Source organism: Corvus kubaryi, unplaced genomic scaffold (assembly GCF_017639235.1).
Source record: "Corvus kubaryi isolate FWS band 111438036 unplaced genomic scaffold, C.kubaryi_AGA036_p1.0 37387, whole genome shotgun sequence".
In the NCBI taxonomy this organism is placed as follows: Eukaryota; Metazoa; Chordata; class Aves; order Passeriformes; family Corvidae; genus Corvus; species Corvus kubaryi.
The window spans coordinates 13,760,236-13,774,268 of record NW_024581129.1 but is presented as its reverse complement, the minus strand read 5'-3'; the positions used below and the strand labels follow the sequence as shown (position 1 = coordinate 13,774,268).

At 49.9% G+C, this 14,033-nt stretch overlaps 1 protein-coding gene across 3 annotated transcripts in view; it reads left to right on the top strand.

Moving 5' to 3' along the window:
* CLUAP1 (clusterin associated protein 1) overlaps window positions 1–13,412 on the top strand; it is a 58,099-nt gene extending 44,687 nt beyond the window's left edge. For 2 of the 3 annotated variants that reach the window (XM_042037726.1, XM_042037724.1), the window contains 4 exons: window positions 1,019–1,123; window positions 10,822–10,877; window positions 12,579–12,620; window positions 12,907–13,412. In XM_042037726.1, the coding sequence (XP_041893660.1) occupies window positions 1,019–1,123; window positions 10,822–10,877; window positions 12,579–12,620; window positions 12,907–13,062 (359 nt within the window). In that variant the 3' untranslated portion in view covers window positions 13,063–13,412. The remainder of the gene's footprint in view (window positions 1–1,018; window positions 1,124–10,821; window positions 10,878–12,578; window positions 12,621–12,906) is intronic. The other variant, XM_042037725.1, reaches the window with a different exon arrangement.
* The last annotated feature ends 621 nt before the right edge of the window (window positions 13,413–14,033 follow it).

The following is a 14,033-nucleotide window of genomic DNA, read 5'->3' as shown; positions in this document are numbered from 1 at the left end:
AAACAGCAGCAGCCTCCAGGTCACACAGCAGTGAGTGATTCCCTCACTTGCCAAAGAGGAAAGTGCAAATAGAAATTACAGCTAACTCTGCTGGAGCCTTGTCATCTTACCAGGCTAGCAAATACTTCCCTTGCCAGTTATTATTTTCTCATTAACTTAATATAGCAGTGAAAAAGAGGATGGGAAAATGTCTAATATTTGTATATTGTCCGATAATTAAATATTGCAAAGCTGTGTCAGCTCATTACTAATCCTAATTAAAGTAGTTATTTCCATTTTCAGCTCAGATGTGTGTGTAATTAAATGTACCTGGGAAAGAATTGCCTATTTTCTCTAAATAATCAGCAGCAAATGTTGCTGTGCTGGGTGCTCCTGTGGGGTCCTGTTGGGCTTGTCCTGGCACTGGACAGGGAGCTTTACTTTGGATGGGTAGAAGGAAACAAAGGCAGATGATGAAAATATCTGAAGAAGTTCCTGCATCTTTGCAAGCTTTCCTGTCCCTCCAGCATCCTGGGTTTGGCTGTAGCTGCATTCCTTTTATGTGGGGACCTGGAACTGTGCTTATCTAGGATTAAATGGAAGGCAAATAGTCCAAGGGGGATGGGTTTTGACATTGCTGGTGTCAGGGTAAAACCAGGAGACGTGTTAATAAACACACACACTTCCCAATGCTTTTCAAAGAGTTTTATCTTTAAATCACTTGCTGAAGTAGCACCTTCTCTTCATAGCTGGAGAGGGGGTTTAAACAGCACCTTTATGGTACAGTCTGGGATTGTCCCAAGACTCTTGTTTGCAGTGAATGGTGCTTTGGCACTCACATGCTGTAGGATTTCTCCTTGGGATGTGGATATTGGCCACTTTCCTGCGCTCTTGTGTAGAGCCAAAGCTCTCTGCAGCTGCATTTTCAATTCCTCTTGGGCTCCAACAAAGGTAGAACTGCTGGTATCTCCTGTGTCCTGCTGCTGTTCTGGGCTGTGGGTTGGTTTGGGGGATATTAACTGGCTTTGTTTTTAACCAGGTAATGATGATTCCGACATAGACATCCAGGAGGATGAAAGATCCGACAGTGAGGGGGATTTGCAGATCATGAGGCACCGCATCAGCACCGACGCTCTCCTGCAAGGTATCCTACCCCTTCCTGAGCTGCCCTGATTCACAGGGATATGCTGGAATTACCTGAGTAGCTGCAAATGGAAGAAGCCCCTGTCACCCTTCAGGATATTGGCACTGCTCAGCTCTTAGGAGCTGTAGGAGAATAAAGCCCTGTGGAGAAAACAATGCTTCCAGGGGAACAAATGAAGGATTATTTACTGGGGGAAAAAAATCACTGTGTGGGGAAAATCCTGCCTTGGTATTGCCTTACACATTCCTGAAGTAGTTTTATCCAAAGCCTTAGGGAAGCAATACCACTTCTCATTGCAAAGCATTTCTTTCCTTTTAGCTGTTGGCACCTGTTTCAGCTGAGTCTTCCACAGGAAACCTTCAGTGAGTCAGTAAAGCCACCTGCACTGACTGGGCACAGGTGGAGCAACCTGAGCTGCTGCTCCCAGGGAGGGATGTGAGCCCTCTGTCCTGCTCCATGGGGAGTGGAACTGCAGCCTCTGCCTGCTGATCCCACTGCTCACAAGGAGCTCAGAGGAATTGCTGTGTGAGGATCTGTGTTTCACTCAGGTGGGAAGAGAAACGTTCTGTTTAGTGTGGAGTCGAGCAAAGCACAGCCAGGAAATCAGGGTAGTTCTTCTTGTTAGCAGTGAGGGATTCTGAACTGTCAGCACAAACCTCTCTGGGTTCTGGAGCAAGTGCCTCTGTGAGGGATTTCATGTGCCACCATTCCTGCTGGTACCTGTTCCTTAGATAAACTGCAAATATGTGGGGTTTTGTGAGTGGAATTCTGCTTTCCCCTCTCTGACTGAGACCAGGGAAAGAAGCTGGTGTTCTCAAATCTGTGTAATTCAAGTACTTTTATCCTCCCTTCCTCTGTTTTTCTTGAAAATTGAAAATTCTCGTTAAGTGCTAGAAACACTGATATTCCCTAAAGAATATTTTACATTGGCATTTCTCAAGGAAAGGTTTTAGAGCTTTGGAAGTGACCCAAAGTGTAGCTTCATCTCAGAGAACACCATGACCTGAGTACCTGCTGCTCTTAATAGCAGTTTTAGTTTTACTCTAAAAGTCATAGATTTTGGTGCAAGTAGAATTTTTTCTAGGAAGAGCTTTGTTATCATTAATTACCCTTAATGGAAACTCAGTGTTAGTTCATCAGACTTTAAGACCTGAGTTTAATGTCAGAAGCAGCAGCTTCTTTAGAAAACCAGGGTTGAATATTGTCTGCCTGTTTGCTATTAAACACACCACAGATCTGCTGGTGTTCTTCAGCAATTTGCATTTAAAATACACTTAATGATCAAGGTGGCACAGCAAGAACATTATTTCTATTAATTGCTGCTTTTTTCCTTGATTCAATTTAAGATATTTCAATCACTTTCCTTTGAAGCTTTGTGCTTTCTTACATGGTCATGCTGCTGAGCTACGTTTGCTCTCAAACTGAGGAGAAAGGGCCCACTGTGCTCAGTCCCTGTGGCTGCTGTGGTGCACTTTCACATCTCTAATTCCCAGGTTATCAGTGCTGGGAGATAAGGCTTCCTCCCTCTCTCTGTGGTGGGCAGATATTCCAGTGTGTTCTGCCATTATAGAGGCAAAATTCTCAGGGAGAGATAATCCCTCTTTTTAGGCCACTTGGTATAATTGAGAAAAATCAGCACCCTCTCATCCTCAAGAGCCCTTTCATCAGCTCTGCCTAGATGCAGCAGAATTCAAACTAAATGCAGGTTTGACAATACTGCTCCTGGTTTTATTCTTTCAGCCAATTAAAAGACTTAAAGTTACAGGATTTAGTTTCCCATGGAGCAGCAAAGAGGGAGCTGGGGGAGACTTGTGTGGTGCAGAGAGAAAATGGACCCCTTCCCCACGTGCAGAGAGGAACAGGCAGGAGCAGCTGAAGAAGGAAGCTGGAATGGGCTCTGGAGCTTTCACTTCAGTGCTGCTGGGTTAGCAAACATGGCAAAACCAGCATTAGGGAGGCAGGAAGGGCTCAGATCCAGGAAGTAGCAGGGAGGTGAGAGCTCATGGCTGGGAGAGCAGTGGCCAAGCTGCAGGTGCTGCCTGTGGGCCTGGGAAACCACAGCTGCTTTATTGTCACAATATCACAGTTACAGGCAAGTCCCCTCCTTGAGGGGGCTGATTGTAATAAACTCCTGTGCCACTGATCATTTGCATTTGTAAATCAGAGAATCCATTGATTTATCATAGAATCACAGACTGCTTTGGGTTGGAAGGGACCTTAAAGTTCATCTCATTCCACCCCCTGCCATGGGCAGGGACACCTTCCCCTATCCCAGGATGCTCCAAGCCCCCTCCAGCCTGGCCTTGGACACTTCCAGGGATCCAGGGGCAGCCCCAGCTGCTCTGGGCACCCTGTGCCAGGGCCTCCCCACCCTCCCAGGGAACAATTCCTTCCCAATCTCCCATCCAGCCCTGCCCTCTGGCACTGGGAAGCCATTCCCTGTGTCCTGTCCCTCCATGCCTTGTCCCCAGTCCCTCTCCAGCTCTCCTGGAGCCCCTTTAGGCCCTGCAAGGGGCTCTGAGGTGTCCCTGGAGCCTTCTCCTCTCCAGGTGAGCACCCCCAGCTCTCCCAGCCTGGCTCCAGAGCAGAGGGGCTCCAGCCCTTGGAGCATCTCCGTGTGTTCCTCTGGACTCTCTCCAGCAGCTCTGTGTCCTTCCTGTGCTGGGGACACCAGAGCTGGAGGCAATGCAGTCTCTACATTTTAATTTTAACATTGTCAATGTGAGTAAAATTTCACATCCACTTTTATTCTGTCTGGCAATAGATATTTGAGGCTGTGACAAGTACAATGGACTTCCCTGAATTTGTGGTGGCACTTGCAATAAGATTCTTGTTTTGTCAGAGAGCCAAAGAAAAATTCTTTCAGCCTTGAAAGCCTTAACCATTTGCAGTGCAGAGAAACCTCTTGCCTGAAACAGGCCATAGATGAGTTGTTTGCAGCAGGGTGGTTGTTCATGTGCAGCTGGCGTGGACTTTGTGGTAAAGGATGCAAAGCCTTGTCCTGGGAATGCAGAAGCTGCTGTGCTGGATCAGCATCCATCCAGCCTGGTCCCTCCCCAGCATTGGTTGTAAGAAAATGTCTGGGGAAGCACATGGGAACTTCCCTCAGGTTCCCTACTGCTCTCAAGCTGTTTCAACCCCATCAGTTGTGGCTTCCACAGATTTAATCTAACCCTCAGTACATTTATGTTCTCCTAAGAACCTGTTCAGTCTCCCCTTGAACTAAATAGGTTTTTGTCACCCACAACTGTCAGAAAGTGGCAGATTCTGAAGCGATGTTGTGATTCCATGTGCAGGTCCATCTTCTCAGGACCAGAGTCCTGAAATGCATTGTGGCATCACGAGGATCTCTCCCCTTGCAGAGCTGGCAGGTGGGGACCCACAGACTGTGACACACTGTGCTGGTGATGAGGCAGTGCTGCTGCATGGAGCTGAAAGAGTCCATCCTTGTGGAACTGTGCCTGTAAATGACCTTCTGTTCCACACTGCCAGGGTGTTTCAGCTCCTGTGAACCATTTCTCCCAGTGCTGTAGCTCTTTTCCTTTCGTAACATTGGTGTTAAGGGGTGGTTTTGCCCTGACCTGACCACAGAGACCATTTCATTACTGAGACAGGAACAACTTCAGCCCCATTTGATCTTCTCCTGTAAGAAGATAGCTTTATAAAACCCTGGCTTTTTAGCAGACAATCAGTCCAAAGTCACACAGTGAGAGAGCAGCTCTCTCAGAGCCCCCTTCCTTGGCAGAGCTGGCCCAGAGGATCAGGGTGTTAATGATGTGCTGGCAGAGAGGGCACTTGCTGCTGAGTGCCTGTGGCACCCTGCGTGCTGGGGGAAGGCTGCAGAGCCTGAATTATCCCTGATTTTTTTTCAGTCCTGTAGGGAAAAGGGAAGTTTTGACAGAAAAATCTTCTCAGGTGAGCCTCCACAGTCCTGTTCCCAATCCTTCCATACAGCAGGCAGGCTGAAAAGCAGGGAAGTCCTGTTCTCAGTGGGAATTGTCACTCTGCTTGTGGAATTTCTCTATCCAGCTTGTGGCCGTGTTCAGATTTCTGCTGTGGAATTTCTAGAATGTTTTCCTTCCCTCTTAATCTCCCCCAGGTGTGTAGAAACCACAGGTGTGAAATTGGTTGGCAGGAGAGTGGAGGGATTCAGTTGGGAATATGCAACAGCTGCCTGCTCCTTATATCTTGTTCACACTGAGCTCCTGTGGCTGTCACCTGCCTAATTTCTAAAACCACATGTTAAATAAGTGGTCTGGTTTTCCCTTCCCTCTGATTCCTCAAGGAAATAACATCTCTGAGTCCACGATGAGGAGATGTATGCAAGTGCATTTGTCTTTACAAACACAAGATGGTAACAAATCTGGATTTCTCAAAATTCTTCTCTGTTGTGGAAATGAGTCTTGATAAGAAAAATGTGCTGAAGGCCTCTGCAGCTGTCTGGGCATCCCTCAGATGCTGTGTGATCCCATCCCTGATCCCTCTGCCTCATCCACAGGGACAGCTGCCTCTTACCAGCACACAGGATGTGGTTTCCTTCTTTACCCTTCTCAAGTCATTCCCCCAGGCAGTCTGTTTAGAAACCCTTTACAAACAGGAGTCAGGGTCTCCTCACTGCTGCAGAGTGCCTGGAGCTTGTGGTTTTGAGAAAAAAGCCAGAAGAAAATGCCTTGTTCAGAGTCAGGCAATACTGAAGTACCCACAGGGAGGATTTGCCAGGGATGTTGCACGTGCAAACTTCTGCCACAGACTCCAGAAACTGTCAGCATCCTCCTGGTGTCCAGCAGTGCCAGCATGGCCAGGCCTGAGTCTCAGAAACACCAGGAATCTGCAGTTCCCACACTCAGTGGGGCTTCCAGGTGCTCTTTGTGAGGCCAAATTAAATTTGGGTGTCTGCACAGAAAGGATGCCTGATGTGGTGTCAGGTGGGCAGAGGTGAGTCAGACACAGCAGCAGCTGTGACACAGGCTCTGCTGGGCACAGAATTCTTAACTTTCCAGTCCATCTGGGGCTTGGGAATGTTGTTTGTAACTCCAGAGCCCTTCTGAATATCCCTGCCTGATTTCTTGGCAGTTACCAAGAGGTACAGAGCAACACAACAAAATCTGCTCTGCCCTGGGCAGCTGCTCTCTTCCTGATGGCTCTGAGGAGCCCTGGTGTTTGCAGGCATCTCCTGGTATGTGTTTGCCTGGATTCAAAGCCTGTGGAAGCAAGGAGATGAGTGGGTTTCACACATTCCATGGACAGAGGGACAAAGCTGAGGCACAAGGAATGGGAGGGATTTGGCTGTGCAGGGTTCAGGTTCTCCAGCTGTTGGGTAATGTATGGAATCAAGGGGGAAAATTTCACAAGTCCACCTGCTCCCAGAGCACCTCAGAGAGCTCACCGAAGTGATCCTGCTCTCCATGAACTTCTAAAAATCAATTCCTTCCTGGGGAACTTCCCCAAGGGCAGTTTTACTCTGCCTGGGGCTTTGTACATGTGGGAAATGTGGGTCCTTGTGGCTGTGCTCCTGGAGGGAATGTACTTTCCTAGCAAACCAAATCAAGTCCTAACTGTAAACCTTGTAAAAGCATTTTGGGGAGTCAGATTAGTCTCTTATTCCTTGCCTCCTCAGGTCAAACAGGAGGGAAAAGTGGGAGGGAAAAACAGTGTTTGAAACGCTGGATTTGACTGTCAATACTGTGAGCAAAGTTACCTGGGGAGGGAGGAAGCTGCTACAGCTGCTCTTCCCATTTTCCTGTATTTCTGTGTGGATCTCTGCAGATTCCTGTCCCTCAGATAAGTTTACAGACCTGAATTCCCTGGTACAGCAGCTGCTGGACAATATTACCAGGCTTCTGTAGCTGGGGAAAGGTGGGCAGTCAGAAGTGTTTGAAAAGGGGCTGCAGATGGGATTCACAGAAATTCATTTGTCTCAAACTGAAATGGGGCTTTCTCCCTCCATGTCAGCATCTGCTTCCAGCAGAGCTGCTGTGGGCTGGAGGTTTTGTGTCTGAAAGGGAGGTGCTGCCTGGAGGGAGGAGGTTTTGGGCCATCCCAACATCAGAGCTAGTGAAGGAGGAGAGGCTGTAGGTCTGATATGGTGGGAACAGCTCCCTCACTTCCAAGCAGATTTCCTTTTCATGGAGGTATAAGAAATAAACTGAAGTGTGCTCCCCCACACAGCAGCTGTGCTGTGCTTAATGAATCCCTGGATTTTGGCAATGCCTGGAAAATGCTGCTGGGATCAGGGTCTTGCACTAAAGGGAGGGGATTTTTCTGCACTGCCCTGGTGTGGCCTCACCTCAGCTCTGGGGCAGTTGTGGGTGCCACAATATCAGAAGGATCTAAAGCTGTTGGAGAGTGTCCAAAGGAGGGGCATGGGCATGGGGAAGGGTCTGAGGAGCAGCTGAGGGTGCTTGGATTGTTCAGCTGGAGAAGGAGCCTGAGGGCAGAGCTCAGCGGGGGCTGCAGCTCCTCCCAAGGGGCAGCTCTGATCTCTGCTCCCTGTGCCAGGGACAGGACCCAGGGAACGGCTGGAGCTGGGCCAGGGCAGGGTCAGGTTGGATATCAGGAAAGGTTCTTCCCCAGAGGGTGCTGGGCACTGCCCAGGCTCCCCAGGGAATGGGCACGGCCCCGAGGCTGCCAGAGCTCCAGGAGCGTTTGGACAGCGCTGCCAGGGATGCCCAGGGTGGGGTTGTTGGGGTGTCTGTGCAGGGCCAGAGTTGGACTGGATGATCCCTGTGGGACCCTTCCCACTCAGGATATTCTGTCATTCTGTGATTGAAAACACAGTGCCCAAAGGGCAACAGTTCAGAAAGATCAGGCAGAAGGTTCATCCCATTTTTCTGTGTGTGGAAGGGAACGTGATGCAGAGGGAAGAGAGGTGTCTCCTGCGAGCTCATGCTGTGAGTTCACATTAAGCACTGGAGCCTGACTGCAGATCTCCAGCCAGGGAGCAAAATGTGTCAGCTCTAAATCCACCTGCCCCCCTCCCAGGCTGTCCAGACTCTCGAGTTGTGTGTCACTCCTTGCTCTGAGGCACAGGGTTAACCTGTACCCACTGCTGGGTGAGGAGCTGGAAATCATCCCAGCCCTGGGGCTCCATCCAGGGCAGCTGCACAGGTTGGTACCACGGGGAGCATCACACAGAGGGAAAACAGCAACAGCTCACAGGCTCCAAGCCAGGGATGCACGTTCCCTTCTGCTCCCTGAGGGCTCAGTGCCTACACACCATGGCCATGCACGGGGAGAAGGTTGGAGTCCAAAGGTGCAGTGAATTACAGCCTATTCATTACCAGAATCTTTCGTAATTACTGCTCTGTACAGCCTGTCCCAGCTGGATTCACATTATCTGTAAGGAAACACCACAGGCTCTCTCCTCTCTCTCCTGTGAGCCCAGCTGAACTGAACCCCAGAAACCAAGTGACAACGTCCCCAGCTCTCCCTGTCCCCTGCAGGTGACTCCTCTGTTTCCTGCCTGCCCCCAGTACACACATGGTGCAGATGGCACCACGGCCATCTGCCCTCTGTGCTCCCACACAGGGAAACTTGGGGGGTTATGGTCTGGAAGTGAAAATAATGCTCCATGGAAAATCTGCTTTCTCTCCTCTTTACATCTTAGTGCTCAGGTGAAGTCCCAGCCCCTCTGCATCCTGGGATCACTCCTGGCAGTGTCCCAGGGTTTGCTGCAGGACCTAACCCTGCTGATCCCACAGTTGATAGTTCAGAGAGGTGCTACCCTGGCTTAGAAAATGTAGGGATCCGAGTCCAGGCAGTCCCAGATCCTCGAGTTCTCCAGGTGTGAGCAGTTACACGTCCATAGGGTGTCTGCACTGTACCCACTGATGGAGGAGCAGCATCCTGCACACCTTCCATGAGCATTCTCTAAGCTCTTCCCATGGCATTTTGAACTGTCCTAATCCATCAGCTCTCCTTACCTGATATCTTGATTCTCTTTTATATTCAGGATCTCTCTCAGTTTTGTCTTATTTTAGGAGCTCCCTGCAGCTTTCTCCTTTTGAGGTAGTAGTTCCCAGTTTTACACTTTATGTTGAGCCTTTTACAGAGTAAAATTGCAGTTAAACTCAAGAGTCATTTGTAGGCTGGGCAAAAATGGGGTTCTGTTGTCATCTAAGGATGTCAGTTGTAACCATCTCCAAATTTAGATCATTTAGTGTAGCATAAATTAGAGCAAAAGTCTCCAAAGCCTGAAGACAGATCTATCCAGAAATCTTATCATTCCATCTCCACTTCCTGTGTTATCAGCAACTGCTGGATAGAGGCCACTGCTTTTTATATAAAGACATAAAATCCTTTTAATTATCTGCCTTGATGCAGCAAGGGTTTTTTGGTGAGCTGAGGATGAGTTAGGCAGCTTTTTCCTACCACTAACTCAGCTCAAACTGCGTGGGACAAAAGAGACCTGTCACCTTTTGTGCTTTGGGAAGTAGAAAAAAAGAGGTTTGCCAGGGTATAGCTTTGTTTTCATGCTAAAAACAGCACAAATTGGATTGTCTAGGTTGGAACAATCCATATTGGGCATGGAGGAAGCTGGTGATGGCAGGAGATGAACAGATGGTGAGATGGGATGGACACAGCGGGGCTGGAAATAGGATCCACTGAGTGTTGAGGGGGTTCTGTGGGTGCAGCAGCAGGGCTGAGTCACCCAGGCAGCCCACAGGCAGCTTTTCCTTGCTCACAGCTTTGCTGTCCCCATTCCCAGCACTTCCAGGCTCCCTCCCCAGCAAAGGAGACCTGCTAACATCTTCCCATGGCCTCTGTGTAGCCAAGAACAGCCAAGCAGGCACAAGTGTGTTCTCCCCTCTCAGTGAGCTCCCTGCAGATCCCCACCTCCCTCTTCAGCTTTACACATCAAACTCCCAACGGGAAATTCTTGAGGTTTGCCTGGGCGCTGCCAGGAGTTCTTGTGAGATTCAGTCCCTCCTGGAATATCAGAAAGGGTCTGAGCTCTCTAAAGGACAAAGGGTTCACCACACGGAAAAAACAGGCTTTTGTTCTCTGTGTACCAAAGCAGAGGAAGGAACATGCCAGTTCATGGATTTTTCGGGTTGGAAGGGACCTCTCAAGATCATCTAGAGCAACCTCTCTGCTCAAACAGGAGGTCTGAGCTGCTTGTCCAGGACCACATCCAGTTTGGTTTTGAGTATCTCCATGAATGGAGACTCTAAACTTCTCTTGGCAACCTTGTTCCAGTGTTTGGCTGTCCTCAGAGTGAAAAAAAAGGTTTCTTTTGTTCAGATAGAATTTCCTGTTTCTTAATGTGGCCATTGCCTCTTGTCCTGTCAGAACCATCATGCTGGAATAAGGTAGCTCAGGAAATAGCACCCTGACTGGAATTAGAATCATAGAATGTTGGAGAAAAACTCCAAGGTCATTGAGTCCAGTGTTAATTACTGTTAGCCTTACTCCCTCCTACCTTCTCCTGAGCAATGAGGCTTAACAAGGGAGGTGACTGCATGAATTGGGATCTCATCCTCTCACTAAGGGATACCCTCTGAGCTTTATCCCTCCTTCTTCCTCCCTCTGACCACGAGCCAGGTTTGATGGTGATTCTCTTTGCTCCTGTGACCAGAAGCCAGGTTTGATGGTGATTCTGTTTCCCTCCTGTGACCATGAGCCAGGTTTGATGGTGATTCTGTTTCCCTCCTGTGACCAGGAGCCAGGTTTGATGGTGATTCTCTTTGCTCCTGCAGGAAGAGTTGGCACACGGATCGTGGGATCAATGCAAGGTGGAGACACGGAGGAAGATGTGAGTAACCATCTCATGTGTCTGCAGAGCTTCTCTGACAGGGCTTTAGAATGCCAGCTCTCTCCTCAGCTGGAGGGACACCTTTTTACCTGCTGAATGCTCACGCCCCAGGCCTGCTTTTCCCCTCCTCTCCAAAGGCTGACACCTCTCCTTGCGTATTTCCTTATTTTTCCTTTGTTCTTGGAGTCTGTGGGCTCCGTGTGCTTTCACCCCATCCTGCAGTGCAGCACTAGTGGCACACAGGCTGCAGGAATGCTGTTGTGGTGAACTGTGGGGCAGATTTCTGGGAACAGGGACTAGTGCAGTGCAGCAGGAGTTAAATAAATGGACCTAAATCCCCTTCATTGCTCTAAAAACCCCCTCCTTGTCCATGGCCTGTACTGGCAGCCTCAGTCCTCTGGAGGATGGAACAGGGATGAGAGCAGGACTGTGAGCTGTGCCCTTGGGATTCCTGCTGCCCCAGGGCTCCTGGCCTTGCACTTGGTTGTGGTTTACCTGTGAGTGGACAAGGTAAAAGGCACACCCAGGTTGGCACAGGAGACACTTGGCTTTGTATCTGTGCCCAGCCTTTGGCATCTGTGGGCAACCTTCGTGTGCCTCTGGGCACACCTGAGTGGCTGCATCTGTGCCAGGAAGCTGAAGCCCAGCTGCTGGGATATGGTTGGCATTTGCAGTTAGCTCTCCCCACCATCCCAAAAAGCTGCTGCCATCCCAGGAGTAGAGGGGCTGTTCTGCCCTCCAGTGATGCTGGAGTACTGTGTTGGAGAGTGGTAGGAAACAGTACAACTGTGGTGACTGTGGATTTGTGTTTGAGCCTGTGCTGCTGGGAATTCCCAGTGTAGATGGAACCTTTCTGTCTCAGTCCAGCAGACATGCCCCAGTGCTGCCTGTCTCAAGGAGGGTGGTTCAGACATCTCTGGGAATCCCAGAATGGTTTGAGCTGGAAGGGACCTTAAAGCCCATCCTGTTCCACCCAGAGACACATCCCACTAGACCAGGTTGCTCCAAGCTCTGTACAACCTGGCTTTAAACATTTCCAGGGATGGGGCAGCCACAGCTTTTTGGGCACCCTCATCTTGTGTCTGGAGAGGAACTTGCAGCCCACGCTCTGCTCTTTGCTCCTGCCAGAATGGGTGTGGTGAAGGCTGTTGTTGCCTCCTGGGCATCCAGGCCCATTTCTAGGAAGGGCAGAGTGCTGTGCTGTGGGTGAAGATGTCATCTTAGTCCCAGTGCTGCCTGATTGTCCTTGGCCACGTTAGTGACAGATTTGGACAGGCACCTTCTGCGATTTCGGTTCCCTTTAGCCTTCCCTGTTGGCAGCTCTCTCCCTGTTGGCACAGCCCCAGCACATCCAGCCTTCAGCTGCCCTCAGCTGCAGCCACTTCATTTGTCTCATGGCTCTGCCCTCTGACTTGAGCCTCTCGGAGCTCAGACACCCTTGTGGCCTCTGAGTATCCCAGCTCAGGGAATGAAACCAGTGAGGCTGCTTTGAACCCCTCAAGGAATTCATGGAGTTAGGAAGAGCCAGTGGTGTGTGCCCAGCCTGTGTCACTTGCTGGTGTGGTACACGATACCCGAGCTGTGCCTGCCCTTGCTGCCTTCTCCCCTGCTCCCAGCCTGGGTACTTTCTGTTTTCTTTTACGTTCTTGTACTTTTTTTTCCTGCTCTGCCTCTGCTGTTCCTCCACTCTGGCTCTCCAAGGGGACCCCAGCTGCAGCACGGCCAGGCCGGCGCAAGGCACAGGTGGGTTCCTCTTCTGTGGTTCATCTTCTTCCACTTCACCTTGGTTCTGTGGTCTCACAGTAGCTCTCACCTGAATGTTAAACACCCTGCCAGGTTTTTAATAGCCCAGACCCAGCAGAAGTCAGGGAATTTCTGTTCATCAGCCCCGTGGGGTGGGGAAGGAGGTTTGCAATCCATTGGGAGTGCAGGGAGAAGCCAGCGCTGCCATCCCCTACTTTGGGCTGGCAAAGGGGCCTTGCCATGGCAGAGCTGAGCTGCTTAGGGACTCTTGTTTCCTTTCCTGCAGGAAGACTCAGGGGATAGTGAGATTGACCTGGATGAAGATGAAGAAGAGGAGGAGGAGGATGATCTGGAAGATGACAGCATGGAAATCTCCCCAGGCAAATCCAGTCTCCGAGCAAGGAAGCCAGAGCCACTGGAGCAAAGTGATAATGACTTCTGACCCTTCAGTAGCAGGAGGCCTCTTGAAGCACAAACTCTGGAGAGGCCAGGAGCTAATACCCTGCTGCCTGAAAAGTGCATGTCAGTGTGAATTCAGGAGTTGGTAAATAATGTTCATTAAACCTGAAAATTAAACTCAGATTGCCAGGTTTGTGAATCTCGAAGCGTGAGCAGTTTATCCGTAATGAGAATCACAGTAATGTGCACTTATTTCCATAATTGCACTAAACTGGCTCTTGTGCACTGCAGTGCCAGAAGTCTCACTCCAGTGAGCATCGTGTGCCTGATTTCCCTGCATTTTATTATGTCCAAATAGATTTCTTTGGCTTAATAAAACTGGATGAAAAGCTGCTCTGGGAATGCATTTCAATTGGTTTCAAATCTGGCTTAAATCTATTTATCCTAAACATATCCTTTACTTAATCAAGGGCTTGTCTGCACAAAGAGCAGCACCAGGTAGCCTGAAGGAGTGGAGATAAAACTGGAGAAGAGAAGGCTCCAGGGAGAGCTCAGAGCCCCTTCCAGGGCCTAAAGGGGCTCCAGGGGGGCTGGAAAGGGACTTGGGACAAGGGACGGAGGGACAGGACACAGGGAATGGCTTCCCACTGCAAGAGAGCAGGGTTAGATGGGATATTGGGAAGGAATTGTTCCCTGGCAGGGTGGGCAGGCCCTGGCACAGGGTGCCCAGAGAAGCTGTGGCTGCCCCTGGATCCCTGGCAGTGCCCAAGGCCAGGCTGGACAGGGCTTGGAGCAACCTGGGCCAGTGGAAGGTGTCCCTGCCCATGGCAGAGGGTTGGAATAAGATGGGCTTTAAGGTCCCTTCCAACCCAGACCATTCTGTGATGATCTGACCCACGAGACCAGGCCCAGTCTCCCAGTCTGGGCTGCAGTTTGAGTTTTCTACTTCCTGCACTGGAGGCCCACATGGAAAAGTGACTGTACCTGGTGTGCTCAGAGCCAGCACCTCTCTCT